This window comes from Bos javanicus, chromosome X (genome assembly GCF_032452875.1).
Source record: "Bos javanicus breed banteng chromosome X, ARS-OSU_banteng_1.0, whole genome shotgun sequence".
In the NCBI taxonomy this organism is placed as follows: Eukaryota; Metazoa; Chordata; class Mammalia; order Artiodactyla; family Bovidae; genus Bos; species Bos javanicus.
In genome coordinates this window covers 100,978,474-100,995,276 of record NC_083897.1, presented here as the reverse complement: position 1 = coordinate 100,995,276, position 16,803 = coordinate 100,978,474, and the positions used below count along the sequence as shown (strand labels likewise).

Below are 16,803 nucleotides of genomic sequence, written 5' to 3'. Positions count from 1 at the left end.
ATACTGGTCTTTCCCTAGATGCAGTGCCTTGGCTTGCTGCCAGTTTGTACTGCCCTCTACCTGCTCTGCACTCAGCTGCTGGGGCCTCTGTCCCGTTTCCTAGATAGTGCTGCTACCACTGTGCTGGATCAGGGTCTTGCTCCCTTTTCCACTCTCTCTAGTCTTCAGGATAGTTGCTAGAAAGTGGGGGGAAATATAGAGGTCCAAAACTGACATTATGGACTGTATGGGACCTAATGGTATTCTGGAGAGGAATATTGTCAGAGTTCCATGGTGGCACAAGTTACAAACAGTATACAATAGCAGTTACCTTAAGTTTTCATTAATAAAGTCTTAGGCTGTGGGTAACTAGGTGTGATTTGTGATTATAAAAGTATGATACTAAAGATTATACTTTTTCCTCTCAGTTTTGAGGTGTGTGTGTGTATATATATATAAATTCATTTCAGAATTTTAAAGTACAATTTTTTATAGAGATTTATTTTTATTTTTTAACTCTTAATGACAATTTGCCTTATTACAGAGACTTGATTTGTGTGTGTGTACACATATATATTGTTAAGTAGCTAGATACATCAAAACAATATAGACCTCTGGGGTTGCTTGGGTTATTTCAGTAAATCTCGGCCTCAGTTTATCTAATGAAGAGGCAAGAAAAAAATGCTCTGATAAATTGGAGATAAAAATCTTCTGAGGCTTAGAGAAAAGTTAGGATGGAAAATGGTAGTCATATTGTTTGCCATTTCTGTTCTGTTGATGGTATCCTGAGCTGAGCAGGGGTCCAGAACTTAGAAGAGGAAAGTGACATAGATGGAAGAGACTTGATGTTTATGGTCTAGGAACTTCATAACCAAAGATAATTAAAAGTATAGGCCAGTTTATCTACAGAGCACTGTTCATTTCTCTACCAAATGATGAAAGTAAATTTGAAAGTAAATGTAAGCCAAGATTTAAGCCTGCCAGGTTCCTCTTTCCGTGGGATTCTCCAAGCAAGAATACTAGAGTGAGTAGCTATTCCCTTCTCCAGGAGATCTTCCTGACCCAGGGGTTGAACCTGGATCTCCCGCATTGCAGGCAGATACTCTACCGTCTGAGCCACCAGGGAAGCCCATAAAATAATTGGGCAATGACTAAATAGCGTAATCTACATTGCTCAGGAAAAGAGTTTCAAAATGGGAGAAAAGGATTTAAAATGGGATAATGTCTAAATCCTTTCCAGCACCTGCTTCATTAACTTTAATGCCTTTCTCCACTTTGGATTATTAAACATATATATATATTTGGATTGTTATAGTAAATACATTATTTGGCTTGAAGTATTATGAACAGTGTTGGCCACATACATGTTCAAAAGATACAAGTCTGTTCCTGTTAACCACATCTCTGTTGTTTAGTGTTTTCAGTGGACAAAGGTTATAGTCACTATATAGAAGCTACCTATAACAGTTCGTTAAGGGAAATTGCTGTTTGTTTCAGACTTGTCCTCACTAGGCAGGGAGTCAGTGTTTGAAATATAGTTAGAAACTACTAGCTACAGTTTGATCACATAGTGCATTCTAACTACCCTCTTATTTTCACATATGTGGTTAGTTTTTAAAGTGTTCGATATTTTTAATCTGACTCTTGTTGAGTTCATCTTACTGGTCAGTGCTGTACATCATCAGAAGGCAGTTACAATACTTTTGCCTCTTTTTTGGTTTACAGTTGAAATTGCAGCATCCAATGGCTGAATCAGTTTCAGCTCTTAGTCGTGCCTCACTTTTTTTCTCTTAAAATAAAGGCTACATCTTTTATTTACTTTCCCATTTGCTTTTTTCTAACTTTTGTTATAGAACTGTGCAAATGATAGAAGCAGAATTCTGCTGACTAATCAAACCCTTTATTCTTGCCTCATTTCTCAATGTCCAAACTGTTTTAGAAGCTTAAATTTTTGTGTCATGTTTAATTAGCATGAGATATTATTTTATGGTACAGATTTAATACTTGATCCATATCCTTAAAACACTTGGTCTAATTCCTCAAAATATTAATTATGTACTATACAGTACATCCATCTCCTCCTCTGGCAAACAAATTTTATGTGTTTGGAGTGAAATTTTGTTTAAATTCCGAACAGTGTTTGATACATGATTTAGCATGAAAACTTATTTATGTGGCAATTGTAAGTGAACATTTTATCTTGGCATTGGTTTAATGATAATATTTGAATTGTTTCTTTAGTAGTCCCAGCCAAGCAATTTCTACTGCCGTGGAGTTTATGAATTAGTACCAGTTTTATACCTAAATTGAAGATATTAAATATCATGTCTGTCTTTAAATGTACAGATACACTGTGGAGAATTATTGAAAACTGGTAATGAGTTGAATATTCATTTATTTTACCTCTAACCTTAAATGTTAGTTGAACTTAGAATTTCACTTTAATGACTATTTCACATACTTTTTTAAAAGAGTCAATTATTTTAAACTTACTTCATTCTTTGATACCTATATTGAACTCTTGTTTTTACTTAGAGTTGTAGTTGAAAAAATTTAAAAAAGCGTCATCCATGATGCTATAGTGTAACATCTCAGCGAAATTTCAAGCCTTAGTTTTCATTAGTGCCAACGAGAACAGACTGGTTTGTAAGGTTTTTCCAGTGCTACAAAAGCTACAAAATTATACTGCTAGAAAAACATAGCAAAATAAGAAAAAATCAATTTTATTTCAACCTTTATTGTTTATGATGAAAAATTGCTAGTTCCTTCTTCAGTAAGTAAAATTACTAAGTTTTTAAACTCTATCATAATTACAATTTTCAAATTCATCTGAAATTTTAATATGTTAAGAATATTTGATATTTTAATGTAATGATTAGTTTTGAACATGCAGTAATTGAGTGAGGTAAATTAGTTAATCTGGAATGATTTGAAAGCTCAAAATTATATCTTGCTGATTTTCTAAATTGGGTAGAAACTTAGAGAAATAGAAAATACCTTTCTTTTTCTTCCTTATACTAAAAGAATTGCAGTTTGGGCATAATTTTACCATATTTTAATTTATAATTTAATTAACATACCATCATTAAAGAAAAAGAAACACCAAATATTAGTAAGTAATAACTATTATAACAGAATGGGTAGGAACTATATGCTTCATTTTTTAAAATGGTGTCATTTGCCATAAAATATAGTAGGTTGGAGTCTTGCTGAATTTTGTCAAGGAGTTTCACAGAAAATTCTTTCCAACATTTGAGAAAAGATCTTTTCAGGTTTGAGAATTGTCACAAAGATATTCTTGTTATGGTTACTGAGATGAGACATAGGCAGAGAGATTTTTACTAATTATCTAGACCTTTTTTGGTCAAGTTATTGTTTAACATTTAATGGAAAGCATCTGATGATGGAAGATGGTGAGGAAATTGGGGTTTGTGTTTGTTCTTTAAGTAAAGAAAAATTGGAAAAGACCAACAGTATAAGGAATATCATCAATAATTCATGTATTATAGTATTTCTTCTGGCTTCCCAGGTGGTTCAGTGGTAAAGAATCTGCCTGCCAATGCAGAAAAAGCAAGAGACGTGGGTTCGATCCTTGGGTCGGGAAGATCCCCTGGAGTAGGAAATGGCAACCCACTTCAGTGTTCTTGCCTGGAAAATTCCATGGACAGCGGGTTCTGGCAGGCTGTGTAGTCCATGGGGTTGTAAAGAGTTGGATGCGACTGAGCACACAGTATCTTTTCTATTATTTTTCTTCAATGGGAGATAGCTTGATTCCTATATTTACTGAAGTATTTACTAAAATGAGTAATTGTTCTCAGTTTTTTTCCTGGTGGATCCAAATCTTATGGATTTGTTCAACTACCCAGTAATTTAGTTAAGACTTAATTCAGATTTTTTTTCTGTGTTCTAAATAAATGTACAGCTGATTTATTCTCCCTTTTTTTTTTTTTTTTTGTTTTAAAGGAACCTAGGTAAAAATGGCTTATCTAACAGTAGCATTTTATTGGATAAATGTCCGCCACCAAGACCACCATCTTCACCATACCCTCCCTTGCCAAAGGAAAAGTTGAATCCACCTACACCTAGTATTTATGTGAGTCTGAATTGACTGACTAGAAATAAATCAAACCAGTGTTTGCACCTACCTGTCTTTCGTAAGATCTTGCTTTAAATCAATATGGATGCCCTTTAGGAAGCATTAAAATTATTGGTGGCAGCTTGAATGTTTTGGGAGAAAACGATGTATTCAAAAAGATTTTGTAATAGCATTTAAAACTTGCCTTCTCAGATATTAACTGTAATTATATTACAGTAGCACGAAATACTTTTTTTACTACCCCTAATTTTTAACAGATTTAGGCAAAAACCACTTAAAAAGTAACTTTTTTGAAGTAAGCTGTGTTTTAAATCTGCATTTTACTAGTTGTAAGAACCTTAACATTCATTCTGTTTTAACCATCTACCAAAAAAATACTTACCTTCCTCAAAAAAAGGTGTTGAAGAATATAAAATGCGATGATAGATATGTCATTAAAAGACTTAATAGATTATTTAGAACTGAGGATTAGTTTTACTTAATAGACATTTAGACATCTTATATAGGAAGTTGATAAGAGTTCAGTCAAAGCAACTCTTACTTATCTTTCTCCAAAATAGGTCCTCCTACCCTATTTCTTTCCATCTTCCCATTTCCCCACTTCTACCCCAAATGAAAAGTTTTATTGATTTTAAACACTGATTTTTTTTCTCTCCTTTTTAATAAAGATCGCATAACATAAAATTTATCATCTTAACCATTTTTAAGTGTATAGTTCAGTGGTGTTAAGTATATTCTTATTGTTTAAACCAGTTCTCCAGAACATTTTCATCTGGCAGATCTGAAGTTTAATACTCATTTAAAAAACAGCTCCCTCTTCCCTGGTCTCCCCAGCCCCTGGTAGCCATCACTCTGTTTTCTATTTGTATGAATTTGGCTACGTTAGATACCTCATGTAAGTTAAATTATGCACAGTTTTTCTTTTTGTGACTGACTTATTTTCATTTAAAGTGTCTTCAAGATTCATCCATGTTATACCATGTGATAGGACTTTCTTCCCTTTTAAGGCTGAATAATATTTAAACCGTTTTGATTTTGAAGTTTAAATTTCATCTCACGTGTTTTGTGCAAGATATAATGGACAAGAGAAATGTATGTGGTTACTATCTAATTCCAATTAGAATCAAAAGACATGGTGATAAAATACCATAAAATATAAAAAATAGAAGTAATGGCACATAGAATGCATTATTTATTTAAATTGTAAAAATGTGAATTTGACATAATTTCTAAAAGGTCTGCTTTTATAGAGATCTAACAATATATTTTAATTTTGCAGTTGGAAAATAAACGTGATGCTTTCTTTCCTCCATTACATCAATTTTGTACAAATCCAAACAACCCTGTTACAGTAATACGTGGCCTTGCTGGAGCTCTTAAGTTGGGTAAGCTTTAAATAAGAAAAAGGAAAAGTATGTGTATTTCCTTTACTATCTATTAACTTCTAAAGCACTAGCAGAAACTTTTTTCTATTCTTTTGTTGTAATTTTTCACATTTTCATTTTAATATTTTCCTGTCTGAGAAAGAGAAGGAAGGAGGGAGGGAGTATTACTTTTTTAATTCTGCTTTTATTTTTATGCTGTTACATAATTATGATTTAGGTTGACTAATAGAAATTTTTAATGTAAGATTCAGGTAAAACTTGATATTACTATTAAGTAGCCTCCTAAATAGTTCTTCTCACTTTCAGAGATTGAATAAATGAGTGAAACTTCATTCCATGGCCCCTTGATTTTTCTCCCTCTGTTGATGGCATGACAGTTAGGTCCAGGGCTTCAGAGTGTGCAGAGGCCCTAGTGTTTTAGGGGAATTAGATAAGAGTACCATGAAACATTTTTCTTTTTTACTTAAAGGAAAAATAAAAGCACTTTAAAAAATATTATTCGAAATATATTTTTATTTATTAACTACATTTATTTATTTATGAAGACCTGGGACTTTTCTCTACCAAAACTTTGGTAGAAGCTAACAATGAACATATGGTGGAAGTGAGGACACAGTTGTTGCAGCCAGCAGATGAGAACTGGGATCCCACTGGAACAAAGAAAATCTGGCATTGTGAAAGTAATAGATCTCATACTACAATTGCTAAATATGCACAGTACCAGGCCTCCTCTTTCCAGGAATCATTGAGAGTAAGTATTTACTTACTGAAAATTATTTTATTTTTGAGATTGTTATTTTATTTTATACTGTTTTGCTTTGAAAGGGAGCTTTTGTAAGCATCTCATTATTTTATTGTTACATAAAATAGTTTTTTATTATTATTTTTATAAAACTTTATAAATGCTATCTAGTTCACTCTTACTACTAAGTCTAAGCAAACGTATGGGTTGATAAATACTGTAACTGTCTAGTGAGGTGTCTCTGTTATTTCTGGGATATTTCTATTTAAAGAAGTGTTTTTTAACCTTGGCATTATTCACATTTGGGGTTGGATAGTTCTTTGTTGTGGGGAGCTGCCCTGTGTATTGCAGAGTATTTACTAGCTTCCCTGGCCTCTCCCTACTAGATGTCCATAGCACACCCCCTATTCCCTATTCCCTATTCCAGTTTTGACAATCAAAATGTCTCCAGACATGCCAAATGTCCCCTGTGAGGCAGAATTATCCCTAATTGGGAACTGCTGATATTAAAGGATAAACTAAGCCTCAAGTTTGCTGTATGCTTCAGAGTTGTTTGTCTTATGCCTTCCCATTAAACTATCAGGTTAGTATTATCTGATATATAACTCTCCCAGGAAGCATTACCCATCTCAGTCTGAAAGAGAAAACTCCAAGAGAGACGTAAATTATTTCAAAATACACAGAAAATTAAGGAACAAAACTTTGCAAAATAATCAGGATTACTATTAAGATTCATAGGCCTTTCAGCAATGAAGCATTACTAAAATCCTTTAGGACTGAAATGAGAACTTCGTGAATTCTCCTACAAAGTGAACATAAAACATCCATAAAAGTGACTTTATTAAATGTATTACTGAAACACTTATCTGTCTGTACTAAGTTGTTCTGTACATATCCCACAGCTGAAATTTAATTGTTCCTGCAAATCTTTTATCTGCAATTCATTAGATTTGCTTATCTCTGTTTAAAATTCTGCCCTGAGTTCACATTTTCAATCTAGGCAACATTTGTACCTGCTAATCATATGATTGTGTCCCTTTCTCACTACCACTCCCTATATCATATAGAGAAAGTCATCTAATAAAAACTATCCTGCAACTTATATGAGTTGCAGTAAATTTGTTGTTCATATAAATCTCTCTAGTTCAAACTTCTGAGATACTTCAACTCCATGGTAGTATTATGGTCAGAAAAGAAATAGATAATAAGCAGGATTCAGAGATCATCAAGAGAATTTTTGGAAGAAGATGATGAGAGGCAAGTATTTAAATAGAAATTGATCCATAATCAAAGAAACAATGGTTTTTGTGTGTGCTTTGGATACATGTGAAAAATTTAATAAATGTTTATAAAGCATGTACATTTAAAGGGAGGGAGGCAGAAATGTCACTAAGTATTGGAGAAGTCAGTGGCACCCCACTCCAGTACTCTTGGCTGGAAAATCCCATGGATGGGGGATTCTGATAGGCTGCAGTCCATGGGGTCGCTAAGAGTCTGACAGGGACTGATCGACTTCACTTTCATTTTTCACTTTCATGCATTGGAGATGGAAATGGCAACCCACTCTTGCCTGGAGAATCCCAGGGACGGGGGAGCCTGGTGGGCTGCCGTCTATGTAGTCACAGAGTCGGACACGACTGAGGTGACTTAGCAGCAGCAGCAGCATACCTAAGTCAGAAATTGTAGAACAGAGGTAAAAAGATACCATGTCAGTGACAGGGAAATCATAAATAAGAGTAATATTTGCATTGAAAAGCTCTTGTATTTGTCCAGCATTTAATTTACTTGCTAATGTTGTGTTTATAATTCACGTATAATTCATTTTGAGGGAAAAAAGATTTATCCCAGAATAACTCTCACATTTGTCCATAATAAAGAATAGAGAAAATCTTACCCTCTGCCTTTCCATATGCATTGCATACATATATAATTACATATACATGCGCACTTCTGTTAGTTGAGGAAATTTATAATCAAGGCTGCCACTTCTGGGCCTCTCAACCTAAGTTTCCTCTCTTGAAAGTGGGGAGGAATGGAGCAGGAACTACAGGTTTTCTCTATAGAGAATCAATAGTTTTTCTCCTTATAGGAGAATATTAGTAAGGAAGACTATGTGGCTGGTGGAGGGGGTTAGATACCATGCCCAGTGAGTTTTGACTTTGCCTGGCTTTCTATTTAATGTGGTCTTTGAAGAAATTTTCATGTGAGAGAGGTCTATAGAAACTTAGTTTCAATATTCCACCATTGATCTGTATATAAACTTTTCAATTGTATGGTAAAAAGGTTGCAGAATAAATACTAAGCTGGAATTCTTTTTGCTTAATCTACAGGAAGAGAATGAGAAAAGAAGTCACCATAAAGACCACTCAGATAATGAATCTACATCTTCAGATAAGTAAGTAATTTGTAATGTCCACTTAGTATTTCTGTTTAAAAGGCATGTTTCTAATATTGTCTCTCTCTCTAAGTTCTGGGAGGAGAAGGAAAGGACCCTTTAAAACCATAAAGTTTGGGACCAACATTGACCTGTCTGATGACAAAAAGTAAGTCTTTCTAGTAGTGTTTCTGTTAACTGATACAAAGAGGTGTCCTGTTAGCATGACTGAGAATTGTCTAGTTTCCTCTTCTGTTTTGTTCCTTGTCATTTTTCTAAATTAATATGCAGGTTTTAGCCAAATTATTTCTGCTAGATTTTACAATTATTTTCTTTGACTTAAAACTCTTGTATACATTTTCAAGACCCTTCTATATGTTGTTGCATAATCACAAAATTATAATTATATAAAAATATATTTGTAAAATAAAATTATACAATTATAAAAATAAGGAAGTCAGTTTTTTTCTTTAATTTTTATGCTTTTTGTTAGGATGTTTTCTTTGCAAAATTTAAAAATTTAAGTATTCCAGAGTTTTCCTATGCAAAAGTAAAATATAGATTTGTTTGCAGGAAGTAAAATATTTATAGATTTGATTGTTTTTCTGATTGGAACATAAGGTTCTTAAAGTTTTTTACTACACATATTTATAGCAGGGTTTCATTCGATCTGTTTTTTTATTGCAGGTGGAAATTGCAGCTACATGAGCTGACTAAACTTCCTGCTTTTGTGCGTGTTGTATCAGCAGGAAATCTTCTAAGCCACGTTGGTCATACCATACTGGGTATGAACACAGTTCAACTATACATGAAAGTTCCAGGAAGCAGAACACCAGGTAACTTTTATGAACTAACACTTGACACACAAATTGATCAAAATGTGAACCATGCAAGAGAGACCTGGATTCTTTTCATTTATAATGAATGAAACTGGTAGAGTTGTTTCTGTTACAAGATATGACTCTTGAACTGAGCTCAGATTATTAATATTTTTCCCCCCTTGGTAGTATCTTTTTAAAAGTGTAATATCCCTGAAATAACAACAGTGTAATCTGGAAACTTGATCATTGGAGTATTCCTGGGAAAAGAAGTCCCTGTGACTTAAAGACTATTTTTGACCCCATCTACTGCAGAGTGGCAGGGTTGTCCTAAACTTTTACCACAATCATGATAAGAAATATGTTTTATATTATGGCAGTGCAAAACCAGTTTTTTGGAATAATGCATTTTCTAATCCATTGCCTTCTATTTCATCTAACAAAGAAAGTGTATGTTGCAATCCCCTTGTTGGATTGCAGTGTACAGTTTACAACAGCACTTGATGTGGAGACATTACTAGCCTCGTCCAGGTGTCTAGTCCAGATTTTACCACCAACTAGGCTTGTCACTCGGAGAAGGCAATGGCACCCTACTCTAGTACTCTTGCCTGGAAAATCCCATGGGTGGAGGAGCCTGGTAGGCTGCAGTCCATGGGGTCGCACAGAGTCGGACACGACTGAAGCAACTTAGCAGCAACAGCAGCAGGCTTGTCACTTTGACAAGTCACTTTTCTTCTCTGGGTCTTTTTTTTTCCATTTGTAAAATGAAGTTATGTTAGTTTTAGACTTAGAATTCTGTCCAGCACTAATATATCATGTTTTTTGTGCTCCTTTTGATTGATACGAAATTTCAGAGGGTGATGTTCAAAATATTTAACAATTAGGATGGGTGTTGGTGATGAAGAGTTTAGTTCTACCAATGCTGACAAGCTGCATATCATCCTCAGGTGTTTCTGTTTGCTCCTTGAAGTAGCCATGGTTTGAAGATCAGATTGCTTCATTCTTTATTACCTGTTCATTGAATTGTACCTAAAAAGTTGTTTTAAGATAGGCCTATGCTTGCTTCTCAGAGAAGGCAGTGGCACCCCACTCCAGTACTCTTGCCTGGAAAATCCCATGGATGGAGGAGCCTGGTAGTCTGCAGTCCATGGGGTCGCTAAGAGTTGGACAAGACTGAGTGACTTCACTTTCACTTTTCACTTTCATGCATTGGAGAAGGAAATGGCAACCCACTCCAGTATTCTTGCCTGGAGAATCCCAGGGACGGGGAAGCCTGGTGGGCTGCCGTCTGTGGGGTTGCACAGAGTTGGATACGACTGAAATGACTTAGCAGCAGCAGCAGCATGCTTGCTTCTGGGTAAAGTAGGTCAGAGGTTCCCAGTTCTGGCTGCTCATTCTTTTCTAATAAGCTTTTAAAATATGTGTAGTTGACTAATATCTGGAGATCGAGAGCCGGGCATCCATATTTTAAAAAAATAAATAAATAAAAGTTCTTCAGAGAATTCTAGTATACAGCCAGGATTAATACTATTAGGCTGTAGTTTGTGTCCTCAGGCCATTGGAAGCCCAATTCTGTGATATTTTATGAATAGTTGAATAAAGTAGAAACAGTTCTGGAATAAATGGTAGAAGATCTATCTACTCCTTACTCTGTCATTTAGACACCAGCGTAAATGCTAAGCAAGTTATTTGAATTCTCTGTAGTTCATTTTTCTTATGTATGTTGAATTGGATTGATTCTATTAAAATTCATTTCAACTGAAATTTTCTCTCATCAATTTGAATTATTTTATGCAAATAGTATTATCCTTATATCAAAGAATGCAGTTATTCATTATAAATCAAGGGGGAAGCAAACTTGATAGATCACTTATTTGTCACTTCTGTCTAGAATGTTGGGGGTTTTTTGGTTGGTTTGTATACAAGGTATAGTTTTTCAAAGTGTCCTATGGAACCTTAAAGAATTTTCTAAAGAATTCCCTTAAGGTAGTGCTATCCAATAGAAATATAATGCAAGTCATATATATGACTTAAATAGACTTAAATGTGACTTAAAATTTTATAGTAACATTAATGAAAAATGAAATTAATTTTATCCTAGTTATTACCAAATAATCTTTTTAACATGTAATCAATACAAAATTATTGAAACAACCCCTTGAAATACAGTATATACTTTGCAGTTATTGCACGTCTCAGTTCACATTACCATATCTTAAGTGGTTATTGTATTAGACAACTTAGTATTAGAAGAAATGTTCATTAGTTTGCTTCAATTTTTTTAAATTGCTTTGAATACTTTTTCGTGGGACAAGCACTTTGTTCTTGGATTTACCTAGATAAATATGTTACCTGCTTTAATGGACTTTATGATCAGCCTATGTTTTAAACTAGAGATGCTCTCAGGTTCTACCCTAAAAGGTTTTTAGTTAGATGATGGGATCCCAACGTCTCTAATTTTAATTACAGCTTAATTTTACTTAGAGTCCATGCCATGAATACTTCCAGCCATCTACCTGTGATAAGAGACAGTAGTATTACAAGTACTATCTTCACATTATGCTGTGATACATAGAAGACTAGGGTGTTGTGTGCACAGAGTGTGGCAAGAGCAGCTACATTTTTATTAATAGAGGTGAAACTCATGTAACAAAATTAAACCCTTTGAAGTATGCAGTTCAGTGACATTTAATATAGTCACTATGGTGTGTAGCCATGACTTCTGTGTAGTTCCAAGACATTTTCATTAGCCTGTAAGGAAACCCCAGACCCGTTAAGTAGTCATCCCATTTCTCCCTTCCTCTTAGCCCCTGACAACATCTCGTCTCTTCTTTCTAGCCGTATAATAGTGTTACCTGTTCTGGATGTTTCATGTGAATGGAATCATACAATATATTGCCTTTTGTGTCTGGCTTCTTTCACTTAGCATGTTTTTGAGGTTCATCCATATTGTATCAGAGGTTCAATTTTTATGGCCAAATATTCCACTATATGGATATAGAACAGTTTATTTCATTCATCAGTTGAGGGGCATTTGGGATGTTCACTTTTTAGCTGTTATGAATACAGTGTTTCATGTATTCATGTACAAGATTTTGCTTGAATACTTTTTTATACTTTTCATTATATACCTAGTATTACGATTGCTGGGTCATATGACAATTCTGTGTTTAACTTTTTGAGGATTTCGAAACTGCTTTCCACAACAGCTACACCATTTTACATTCCTGACAGCAGTGTACAAAGGTTCCAATTTTTCTTCCACATCCTTGTGTACATTGCTTATTTTCCATTTTTTTCTTATAGCTGACCCAGCAGATTTGACTTTTAGTGTGTGTGTATGTATGGTTTTAATTTTCATGTGCTTGTTGGCCATTTGTATATCTACTCTGGGGAAAATGCCTGTCTCTAGTTTCTTCTTAATATTTTAATTGAGTTGATTGCCCTTTTGTTGTTGAGTTGTAAGAGTTCTTTATATAGTTTGGATATTAATTCTTTATCAGATACATGATTTGCAGTATTTCCTCCCATTTTGTAGGTTATTATTTCATTCTCTTGATAGTGTCCATTTATGTACAAAAGTTTTTAAATTTTAATGGTTTAGTTTTTTTCTTTCATAACATGCTTTTGGTGTCATATTTAAGAAAGCATTGCAAAATCCAAAATTGTAAAGAATTTGTGTCTTAGATTTTTATAGTTCTCAGATTTAGGTCTTTGATCCATTTTGAGTTAGTTTTTTGTGTACAGTATGAGCCAGGGGTCCAACAGTATTCTTTTACATATAGCTAACCTGTTTTCCCAGCACCATTTGTTGGAAAAACTATTTTTTTCCTCTATCAAATGACCTTGACACCCTTGTTGAAAATCAGTTGACCATAGATGTATGGGTTTAATTCTGAAATCTTGATACTGTTCCATTGATTTTTATCTCCATTTTTATTCCAATACCACACGGGTTTGATTCCCTTTGAGGTAATTTTTAAAATTGGGAAGTGTGAGTCCTCAACTTAGTCCTTTACTCTTCATAGAGCTTTGAGTTACTGTCTTATATTCTTTCATTTCAGTCTGAAAAACTGTAGCATTTCTTATAGAGCAGATTGACAAAATTCTCCTTTAGTTTTGAAGAATAGTTTTGCCAGATTTTTAGTTCAGTTTTTTTGGTTAAGTTTTTTTTTCTCTTCAGCAACATAAATATGTTAAGCTATTGCTTTCCGGACCCCATGGTTTCCATTACGAAAAGAGCAGTTTTGTTGACAGTCCTGTTTATATCACAATCACTTCTCTTCTCCTGCTTTCTAGATTTTCTTTGCCTTTATACAGTATTATTATCTTAGGATGAATACTTTTGAATTTATCTTTCTTAGAATTTCTTGAGCTTCTTGGATATGGAGAATCATGTGTTTTGTCACATTTGGGAAGTTTTTTTACTATTATTTCTTCAAATATTCTTATTGCCCCTTTCTCTTCCTCTTCTGGGACGCCTACAATGCATGTGCATGCTTGTGTCCCATGGGTCTCCTAAAGTGTGTGTGGTTTTTTTCATTGTTTTCTTTCTTCTCCTCAGAATATATAATTTCATTTGACCTGTCAATAAATTTGCTGATTCTTTCTCCTGGTCACATCTGCTGAACTGAATTCATTTGTTTTTTTCAGCTTTAAACTTTTATCTCGTTCCTTATTGTGATTTGCGTTTCTTCATTGATAATCACAAAAACTACACAGAAAAAACACAATCACAGAAAACTAACCAAACTGATCACATGGACCACAGCCTTGTCTAACTCAATGAAACTATTAGCCATACCGTGTAGGGCCATCCAAGATGGACAGGTCATAGTGGAGAGTTCTGAAGAAACGTGGTTCACTGGAGAAGGGAGTGGCAAACCACCTCAATATTCTTGCCTTGAGAACCCCATGAACAGTATGAAAAGGCAAAAAGATAGGACACTGAAAGATGAACTCCCCAGGTCGGTAGGTGCCCACAATGCTACTGGAGATCAGTGGAGAAATAACTCCAGAAAGAGTGAAGAGACATAGCCGAAGCTAAAACAACACCCAGTTGTGGTTGTGACGGGTGATGGAAGTAAAGTCTGATGCTGTAAGGAGCAATACTGCATAGGAACCTGGAATGTCAGGTCCATGAATCAAGGCAAATTGGAAGTGGTCAAACAGGAGATGGCAAGAGTGACATCGACATTTTAGGAATCAGTGAACTAAAATGGACTGGAATGGGTGAATTTAATTCAATGACCATTATATCTACTACTGTGAGCAAGAATCCCTTAGAAGAAATGGAGTAGCCATTAGGAGAAAGGGACGACAGAGAATGAGATGGTTGCATGGCATCACTGACTCAATGGACATGAGTTTGAGTAAGCTCCAGGCATTGGTGATGGACAGGGAAACCTGGCGTGCTGCAGTCCATGGGGTCACAAAGAGTCGGACAGGACTGAGCGACTGAAGTGAACTGATTGATAATCTGTTTGTTGAGGCATCATTCTCCTTGTTTCCTTTTGTTCTTGCACATGGTTTTCTTTAACTCTTTAAGTATATTTTAAGATAGTTGATAGAAAGTATTTGTCTCTGAAGTCCAGTGTCTGTGCCTTTTCAGGAATACCTTTTGTTAATTTCTTTTTTTTTTTTTTCTTTCTATAACTAGACCATACTTTGTTTCTTTACATACCTCATGAGTTTTGTTGAAAACTGATTTTTTGAGTGTTTGTAGAATGTGGTCTCTGAAGCCTCTGTCCCTTTAGCATAGTGCTCAGCTAGTGTTTTGACATTTTGAATATTATGTTGTGGCAGTTAGCAGAAATCAGATTCTCCTCTCTTTTCTAAGGTTTGTTACTGTTGCTTGTTATGGGCTATAGTTTATTCATTTAGTGACTTTCCACATTTTTTTTTCAGTTATTCATATATCTGTTCTTTTTCAGGTTCTTTTATCATTTAGGCCATTACAGAGTATTGAGTAGAGTTCCCTGTGCTATACAGTAGGTACTCATTAGTTATCTGTTTTTATATGTAGTGAGAGTGAAGTCACTCAGCCATGTCCGACTCTTTACAACCCTATGGACTATAGCCCACCAGGCTCCTCTGTCCAAGGGATTTTCCAGGCAAGAATACTGGAGTGGGTTGCAATGTTCTTCTCCAGGGGAACTTCCTGACCCAGGGATCGAACTCAGGTCTCCCACATTGCAGGCAGACCCCTTACCCTCTGAGCCACATGGAATCCCTTTTATATGTAGTAGTCACACTGTTTTTACAAAGACTATATTCCTTGTCATATATGGGCACTGAAATGTCCTTTCCATTAATTATCTCAGTAGTGATATGACAGATTTCTTTAAATGCCTCTTGCCCTGGGCATGCATGTGGCTTCTAAATTCTACAGTATCCAGAGGAACTTTTCAAAGCCTTTTATTCCTATGAAATCTCACTCCCCAGCTTTTCCATCCAAGCGTTTGGGATGTCTGTTGTTTGCTTCAGGTGGTTCTTTTGTTTGTTTGTTTTGTTTTTTGCCCTTGGTGGCATTAGCTTGTTCTTTAGTCTTGCAATGTTCTGGGAGGTCCTCCTGCATTGAAATACTTGTGCTGATAGAGCTCTGAGGTAGGTGAGAGAACGAGAAGTCTCTTTTCTGTCAGCCTTTTGGGGAAACTGCAGGGTAGACAAAACAGAAGAACAGAATTCTTTGGGAACAAGATCTACTGTGCTCCCTCCAGAACCAGGGACACTCACACCAGGAATTCACAGTACTATTTTTTAAGTCCACTGTCACAGCAGTGGCAGAAATGGAGATGTAGTGAATGACATACAGATATCCTACTGTGTTTAAGTCACTTTTCTTTTGCTCAGTTGTTTGTTTCTGTAAACCTTTGACTATATTGTCCAGATTTCTGATGAGGTTACTTCTGACAGTTTTCACAGGTGTTTTTGTTATTTTTATTGTTTGGTATTTCTGGCGAGTTCCCCAAGTTCCCTCCTTGGCCATTTTTGTTGACACCATTCCTGCCACTGCATACAGTTTGAAAATCAGACATCTTGCCTCTCTACTGATGTCCTAATGCTACTTGTGAGAAATGGGAATTAGTTCACAAGGAAGAAGTGGTAATAATATCAGTAATAGCTAATATTTATTACTTACCATGTATTAGGCAGTATTCAAAGCAGTCTTTATTTCATTGTTCCTCAGAACAACCCATTGACTTACTGGAATCATTATCACCTAATCTTATAGGAAACTGAATCAGAAAGGTTTAGAAACTTGCCCAGTGTCACATAATAACTAAGCCAAGGAACCTGGCTTCACAACCTAAGCTTTTAACCATGATTTCGGTTGTCTTCCACAGAGCTGCTATTCAAAAAGTTAGGAGTTGGCCATACTCAGCTCTAAGACTTGACATATACTGATA

At 35.1% G+C, this 16,803-nt stretch overlaps 1 protein-coding gene across 8 annotated transcripts in view; it reads left to right on the top strand.

The window, feature by feature from the left end:
- KDM6A (lysine demethylase 6A) overlaps positions 1 to 16,803 on the top strand; it is a 180,346-nt gene that overhangs the window by 142,381 nt on the left and 21,162 nt on the right. For all 8 annotated transcript variants that reach the window (XM_061410366.1, XM_061410365.1, XM_061410368.1 and 5 more), the window contains 6 exons: positions 3,943 to 4,072; positions 5,355 to 5,460; positions 6,006 to 6,211; positions 8,533 to 8,597; positions 8,671 to 8,745; positions 9,264 to 9,412. In XM_061410366.1, the coding sequence (XP_061266350.1) occupies positions 3,943 to 4,072; positions 5,355 to 5,460; positions 6,006 to 6,211; positions 8,533 to 8,597; positions 8,671 to 8,745; positions 9,264 to 9,412 (731 nt within the window). The remainder of the gene's footprint in view (positions 1 to 3,942; positions 4,073 to 5,354; positions 5,461 to 6,005; positions 6,212 to 8,532; positions 8,598 to 8,670; positions 8,746 to 9,263; positions 9,413 to 16,803) is intronic.